Raw genomic sequence first — 7,972 nt, forward strand, 5'->3', positions numbered from 1 at the left:
CCCCCCGCGCCCGCCGCGCCCTCCGCCGACACTGCCGCCACTCCGCCCTCCAATCATAATCCATTATTTTAATGTACATAATATACAAGAAACGAACAATAAATCTGTTCCTACTTCGTTAAATTAACAGTTATATTTATTTTATAATTAATTTCCAAAATTCATTTATTATAAATAACGCACTATTTGTTTAAGTTTTACATTTGATAAGTAAATGAAATAAAAATCCTTATATACACTAAAGTCCGACATTAATCCTTATTCAAAATTGCATCGATATTTCATAGGCGTCAGTTGCCAAAGTAATCGTTAAATGGAGATTGGTGATGCTCGACAACGACTCACCTCCGCGTCGCTAGCGGCGTCCAGCGCGCTCCTGTTGGCGGTCGCAATCAGCCTCTCGAAGTTGCTCTTCTTCATGAGAATCTTGACGGGCGGGCGCTGCGACGGTCGGCGCCCCCCGCGTGTCCCCGCGACCGTCGAGCCCCCCGTGCCCCCCGAGCCCGCCGGCACCAGGCGCGCGTCCGCCGGCAGCTGCACGATCTTCACTTGCTGAAAGTATCACGCGCTTCTTGAGCGGACAACATCTGAAGACCGACGAAGATAAATAAACCAAATCGTCGAAACGTAGGTTTAAATAAAATGGGACCGACTTGCAGGTCTTTCGGGTTTATGATGCGCTTGCGCGGCGCTCCCGGCGCACCCGGCGCACCCGGCAGGCTGTTGAGCGTGAACACCTTGAGACCGGCGCCGGCGGCCGCCTTCACGGCCTTCGCGGTCAGCACCACGCCGCCGCCCGCACCCGGGGCACCCCCCGCGACCGCCGCACCGCCCGCACCCCCTGCGCCCGTCGCACCCCCCGTGCCATTGACGTTTCCGACGCCGCTTTCTTTAAGCATTAGTTTCCCAGCATCTGTAAACAGATTGACTCGTCACGTTTACATGCGGATGAGCTGGGGTACAATTGACATCTCCAAGCAAGCTTAGGTACAATGTTGTGTAGTGTGTAGGACAGAAGGTTGCAGGCCTACCAGACAAGACGACGGTGCGGCCGCTCTGCAGCGCGTTTAGCACGGTGCTGCCCTCGTCGGCCGGCAGCAGCGCTATGCCGTGCCGCCGCAGCAGCGCCTCGGCCGCGCCCCCGGTGCCCGCCGTGCCCCCGGCGCCCGCCGTGCCCCCGGCGCCCGACGTGCCCCCAGCACACGCCGTGCCCCCTTGCCGCATCTAACGCATATGCTAATTGAAATCCATTTCCAATGTATTACGACAATAAAAAACCTTTTTTGCTCAGAATTGTGCAATGTTGTCATTTACGTTTCTAAATATACTAAATAATATAAATTCATAAAAGAACCTCTTAATTTTGTTTATTAGTTTGATTACGTTGGATCCAGTCATCGCCTGATGTTAGATGGTGACGTACTTTCATTCATTTCATTGATCCTAAAATCTAACTTAAAAGCAACTTTGTATCTCAATTGGACTCCGTTAGATTTGCGCAAAGTACAATATTTTTTATAAAAAATATTAAAAAACAAATCAACACTAATGACTTAAAAAAAATTCATGAAACAATTTTTGTAGAATATTTTCAAGCAAAGAAACGAGGTACTTACCTCGGATTTAATTTCTGCTCTGACATTATTTTCTTGTGCGTTCTTCAGTTTGTTCGCGTCGGTCCCCTGCAGACCTGCAACACCACACACTGCTACTACTGCTATTACATTTAGCGCTGATCACAACATGGTAAGAGATGATGAATGACGTCATACTCACGTGTTACACTTTCTAAATGTTTCTGGTTTGTGCTTTCCTCTGCCAAAGTATCGTCTGAAAAGAAACTAAGTGTGAGCTTTGTGCGGGCGCGTGGGGGTGTGGGGCGAGGAGCGTGGGGGCATGGGGGCATGGGGGCGTGCGGACCGTGAGCGATGGGGCGCAGCGAGGCGGCGAGCTCCTGCTGCGCCAGCGCGTCGTCCAGCAGGCGAACGAGGCGCGGCGCGCGCGCCCGCAGCGCCAGACAGCGCGGCGTCTTGCGGAACTTGCAGCGAGCGCGCGCGTCCGCGCCGGCCGCCAGCAGCGCGCGCGCGGCCGCCTCGTGCCCGCGCGCCGCCGCCCAGTGCAGTGGCGTCATCTGCAGCATGTCCCTGCAACGCAATGCAAAGCTCGCTGCAAAACTCTGCAACCGCCTGCAACTTACCGCAACTGCGCCGCTAGTCAAGTCGGCGTGCGTACTCATGCCGCGGCTTCTTAAAAAATCTAGTTACTTTCATCTTTTGCATTAGCCAATTACATTAATACCTATGTTTGATTACCTATACTATACAGTCTAAGCTGTCTTTGTCATGAATATCGATCATGAAATAATATTTGATTGTCTCACGGACGCTTACGTGTGGGCGAACTGTGGCTTTGGCGTTAAATTTGTGTGGTGAAGTGTATTTACATACACTTCGAATCTCCAGAACGGCTAAACGAATTTGGCTAACATTTGGAATAGACGTAGAACATAGTCTGGAAAAACCAAATAAAGCTACTAAACTTATTTTAAATTCCTCGCGGGCGGAGCTGTGGGCGACGGCTGAGACGAGTCGGTATTGATTTTGTAATCGAGTTTTCACTTCATGGAAATCTTAGCAAGCACAATGTTTTATTCGCCTTTATGTCTTGATTTGTTTTACGTATCGCAGGTATGTAAAGGGTTCTATACAATTAGTTGTTCAGAAAGAAGGGCGCACCTGCAGTCGACGTTGGCGCCGTGTCGCAGCAGCAGGCGCACGACACGCGCGTGCCCGGCGTGCGCGGCGAGGTGCAGCGGCGTGCGCTCCACCTTGGTGCGCGCGTCGCGCGACACGCCGGCGCGCAACAGCACCGCGCACGTCTCCTCGTGCGCGTTGGCCGCCGCCAGGTGCAGCGGCGAGGTGCCCAGCTGACGTGCCCACATTACATTCACTAGATGTTTATACACTAACGCCACCTCACTCACCGATGTGGCGTGACCTACCACTGCTCCTGTTACTACTTTTACTACAGGGTCACATCATGGCTGAATCAGAGATTTCGTGATGCTGATAATAATACAAGCACATTTATATTTAAAAAGTATATATATGAAAGTAGTTTTCTCATCCTTGTAAACTTAAATATGTAATTAATAAAATGTTCACATTCTATTCAATGATTTTCATCTTTGATCAACACTAAAAATATTTCAACTGTTTGAACATTCAGTTGAAGGTGCTGCTACAGTTTATTATACTTGCAGGAACTGTAGGGGTAATTGTTATGCCGGTGCCACTGATTTATTATAAACTTTATCATTCTTAAATTCTTAAGAAAATTATAATATAAATATACACGACAATTTGCTTTTGTTATACGTAAATATTATCAGAAATAAATGAAAATACCGTTACGTCTCTTCGACATATGACGAAAACTAAAAGATGCCAATAATTTGCTAATATGTTTATATCGAACTCCCCGACGAATAAAATTACGACTTGTTTAGACATCTCGCGGAAGATGTAACTTTATCGGTCAGAGAAATCAATATGAAAATGTTTACGTGGTGACATATAATAAATAGTTGGCAGTAGGAACTCACCCAGTCGGTTGTGAAGGGCGCGCCCTTGACCATGAGGTCGAGCACCGCCGGCGTGTCGCCCACGCGCGCCGCCAGCAGCAGCCGCCGGCCCAGCTCGGCGCCCCCCGCACCCCCGGCGGCCGCCGCGGCCCCCGCCACCTCCGCCTGCACAGGACAAGTCGTATGCTGACTTTGGCAGATTTATCAATCTTAGCTGTGAGACTTCCTCATCGACTCCTGTATGTCACAGAATGACCACCTGAGTCTTCTCATTATATTCAAACAATATTATACGAAAGAATCTGGAGGAGCCGAAAAGAGCTTATTAATTTTCTTACCGATATAACTTGTGGTGCAGTGATTTGCACAACCAGATCATCCGTGCTCAAATTTGATGTCATCTTGGCACACCTGCACATTTCATTTTGTTAAATTTCAATATAAGTTTCTTGCCTTCTCTAGTTTAAGTGTAATAATACAATAATTTTATTCTAAACATTAGACTAAACTTTATAAAAGTGTACAAATCATCACATTAATCAGTCTCTTTGATGGCATTTGCATAAATTGCTTGTGAAAACAAAAAACATAAATAAAACTAAATGGTACAGAATCAATTTATACTCAGAGGTAATTCATGTAGAGAAAACACTTTTCCAAAATTTGGCTTCCTAATGTAGTATAGTAATAATTAAATTAATAAAAAAAACCACTGAAGGCTGACCGGTGTGGACACAGAGCATGGACACACAAACATACTAAAATAAACTAATAAGTTTTAAAATGTATGTAGAATACTACATATCTGTGAAAAACACTACCCTCTACTCTTGTCAGTCGGGTCAAGTCAAAAGGAAGCAATATGCAATGCACATGCAAGTATTGCAAGTCGGGCTTGACTTTGAAATGATAATTAAGTAAACCTCTCATAATTATTGGGCTTGCACTTCTTCTAAAAACAAATGAACTAAATATTTCTTACATCAGTAATACATCATTTTTTCCTTAAGTATAATTTTTGCTAATTCATGTTTGTATATTGTATACTTATTTCCATATGCAAAGGATTTTACAGTTTTTGCTTGAAATAACCATAAGCACTACCAATATAATTTTAAAAAAAATGTTATATAACATATTAGTGGAATAATTCCATAAAAATAAAAATAATAATTTTGATTTTAGATTAGATCCTATAGGTTATTTTAAAATAAGAAATTACTACTTTACTTTTAGTAGCAGAATTATATGATGACTTAATGACATTTTTAATTGATAATGTATTATAATGGCTTATGAACTAGCAAATTCAGTAAATAGTTTACAATAAATCTATAGCCTTATAACAAAATGTACATATCAAGACATTTTGCACATTAAAACATTCGACTCTATAGTTATTATAGTTATTTAGCAAATGTTATCATCAGCCCACGCAATTTTCGGAAAAGTTTCATTTCGCGCTTTTAAAATATTCATTTTACTCAAAAGTTATAGACAGGATAAGGATGTAGAGAAACAGCACCATCTTTTCGATCACCAACCATACTTCCTTTTCCTGTCTTGACGGAAGTTGATAATAGACAGATTTAGACTTAACTTTGTGCGGAAAAAAATATCGCACGAATAACTTACCCCTCTAAAATCTAAACGCAACGTTGATTACAATAATGTTACATATTTTAATATTAATTAATCAGCTAAAAGTGTAAACGTCAACACAATAGCAAAATTCAAAGTCAGATACTTTTATTATACCGCGAAACCAACTGTCAGTTGAACACAACAATATAACATTTGATAAGTAGTTTTAAAAAGAATTTTATAGTCAAATGTGAGGTAAAATATTATTAAATACAAATAAACATATTGTGTAAAATGTTAACATTGTTTTCTGTTACAAATTTTATGTTATTTAACTCATTTGTTTATCACTTTTGTTCTGGTATTGGTAGCACGTACCACTGAAAATAAAGGATATTGGCAACAACATATAACAATAACACTATAACTATAAAAGATATCTTTGTGTATAGAGTATGTTAAATATATTCTTTGGTCCAGCCGTTCTGAAGATTACTCGGAACAAATATGGCTTAGCGGACTGACAAGGATACAGACAGACAGACAACATTTTTAAATAATTTTTCGATAATGCAAACATACATTTCAATTTTATGAATATGTATAGATCATAGTAAAATCTATAGATTATAATCACCCCTAACTTAGGGTAGGCTCTGAGCCCCTCGGTGGGGACGTATAGTGAGCTGATGATGATAGTAACATATACTCTTTGAGTAATATGACAGTGACAGTTGATTTTTGTCATGTTCAGCGAAGTCCGATCATTCTATTCTATAATTATTAATTAATGTTTAACGATGTAAGCCTTATGATCCGAGGTTAATTTGATAAGATTATATTCAATGAAGTAATAATGAAATTGTCAACACCAAGATACACATTTTGTTTATTAAGTCAACTTACTTTTATGTTTTGCGATCTTATATTTAATTGTATTAGTTTGTTTTCAAAGAGCCGCGATGGATTACTTGTGCTATTTATGTATGTATTGTAGTTATTTCTCAGTTTTATTAAAATATAAAACGGGAAGCAGTTAGCTTTACCCTAGCTATTCACAGGGGTAGACGAAAGCAACAATATTCTTGCAAATTTAGGTGGCTGCTTGTAAATATGTCAAAAATTATAGCCATATATCCGAAAGATTCGTGTTTATAATATTAGTATTGTGCCTGATTGGTAATGAGTAATGAAAATATTTTGGACAGGATATTATCTGGTGTATACATAGAATTTTTTTTAGTTTTACAGAACATACACATTTATAGAAATGTTTTTAATATGACTAACAGTGGCAAGTATTAACCGTTTGGAGCACAGCTTGGTGCTTGAAGTGGAGGTTGTTGGCCAGTTGTAGCACCAACTCTCTGCTGACAGACTGCTGCATACCTAATCCTAGCTTCAATAAATCTCTGCCATGGTTTACAGTAACAGTTTTTTTTCATCTTTACACATATTAAAGTCCATGTCATTACATTTTTTTGCAGATTTCAAGATTTATTTTTAGTTCTCTCTGTCACTATAATGCTGATAACATTTTTCTCCACATATTTGTTTCAAGTGAGTATTGTTTGAAAGTGCTAAAATTAAAGACAATTTTTTTTTACCTCAGCCTAAATAAGTATAAAAAAAGAAATCAATTTTATACCATTCATAAAAAAAAATGTACATCTTGTTAAGGCGGGCCTAGTGGAGGTGTTGGTGCGTAAGTTCCGCACTGTGGCCGCTGTCGTCGCGGCGTATGTGCTGGCCAGCATCGCGCTGCACGCCGTCTGGCTGCTGGAGAAGTGGGCCGACCCCCGGGCGGTCTCCACCCCACTCCTCATTATTCTGTTCATCTTGCAAAGATGTTGTAAGTATTGCTTCTTGGATACATTCATAGATTAAAGTTGATGCATAATAATAAGTGATGTATGGTTGTTGCGACAGTGTCCCCGTGGTACTACTTCTGGTACAAGCGCGCGGCGCTGCGCGTCGCCGACCCGCGCCTCTACGAGGACGTGGACTGGATCAGCTCGCAGCCGCTGCCGCAGCCGCGCTAGCCGCTGCCTCCTCAGTTACATAACTTGTTCACATTCCAGTTCTACCTTTGTATTGTTTTCGGCCAATGTCTGCTGCTATGTAGATATATATGTCTTTAGTTAAGTGAAAATCCCGAAAGTGTCGCTTTTTGCGTTTTCGATGAGAACAGTAGAGTTGGAGGCGCACAATTTTTGATCTCGATTAATATTAAAAGTCATTAACATAATATTATGATTTAGAAACTGGAGCCTTTAGCACAATGCTGTCGCCCGCCGTTGTGCACTTTGCCTGCTGCAGGCCGCTGTTGTTCTTTTCCAGTTTTTAAGTAATTCTTTGATCTCATTATTTCTATAGTTGGTATTGTAAATATCTTATCTGAATAAAACTGTTTACTCTTACAATATTTTTTATTTATTTAAAAACAACTAGATTTTGTCAATATTCCACATAACATATGATTTCAAAATTTACAATTTCTGTACAAACATTACAAATAAATTGAACTTTTGTGGATGTGATAAAGTGAGCAGATAGCGCGTGTGGGCGCAGTGTGTGTGCGCCCACACGCCCTCACACTCGGCGCCTAGAACTCGCTGCGACACAGCGGACACGTGGGCGCGCCGTGCGTCTTGAACCACTTGCGCTGCAACAGAGAGCGAGAGGGTCTGTAGGCGCGGCGGTGGGGGAGTGGGGGGTGGGCGCGATGGGCGCTGCGGGAGGTACTCACGAGACAGACGCTGTGGAACTTGTTGCGGCACTGCGGGCAGAGCGCGGCGGGCAGGC

General features: G+C 42.0%; 2 protein-coding genes across 2 annotated transcripts in view; one reads left to right on the forward strand and one right to left on the reverse strand.

Annotated features, from left to right (window-relative positions):
• Positions 1 to 5,436, reverse strand: part of Atac3 (Ada2a-containing complex component 3) — a 5,718-nt gene extending 282 nt beyond the window's left edge. The window contains exons 1-11 of the mRNA XM_013308971.1: positions 5,219 to 5,436; positions 3,922 to 3,994; positions 3,605 to 3,748; positions 2,736 to 2,926; positions 1,921 to 2,144; positions 1,777 to 1,830; positions 1,617 to 1,690; positions 1,032 to 1,224; positions 654 to 913; positions 346 to 552; positions 11 to 47 (exon numbers count right to left, since the gene is read on the reverse strand). Of these exons, the coding sequence (XP_013164425.1) occupies positions 11 to 47; positions 346 to 552; positions 654 to 913; positions 1,032 to 1,224; positions 1,617 to 1,690; positions 1,777 to 1,830; positions 1,921 to 2,144; positions 2,736 to 2,926; positions 3,605 to 3,748; positions 3,922 to 3,984 (1,447 nt within the window). The 5' untranslated portion in view covers positions 3,985 to 3,994; positions 5,219 to 5,436. The remainder of the gene's footprint in view (positions 1 to 10; positions 48 to 345; positions 553 to 653; positions 914 to 1,031; positions 1,225 to 1,616; positions 1,691 to 1,776; positions 1,831 to 1,920; positions 2,145 to 2,735; positions 2,927 to 3,604; positions 3,749 to 3,921; positions 3,995 to 5,218) is intronic.
• Positions 5,437 to 5,896: 460 nt separating this feature from the next.
• Positions 5,897 to 7,587, forward strand: LOC106115648 (uncharacterized). The gene is made up of 4 exons (XM_013309095.1): positions 5,897 to 6,151; positions 6,655 to 6,727; positions 6,848 to 7,019; positions 7,097 to 7,587. Exons 1-4 carry the CDS (start codon positions 6,024 to 6,026, stop codon positions 7,207 to 7,209), a joined length of 486 nt encoding a protein of 161 aa, XP_013164549.1. The 5' UTR covers positions 5,897 to 6,023; the 3' UTR covers positions 7,210 to 7,587.
• The last annotated feature ends 385 nt before the right edge of the window (positions 7,588 to 7,972 follow it).

The sequence above is a fragment of the Papilio xuthus genome, unplaced genomic scaffold (genome assembly GCF_000836235.2).
Source record: "Papilio xuthus unplaced genomic scaffold, Pxut_1.1 DF827777.1, whole genome shotgun sequence".
NCBI lineage: Eukaryota > Metazoa > Arthropoda > Insecta > Lepidoptera > Papilionidae > Papilio > Papilio xuthus.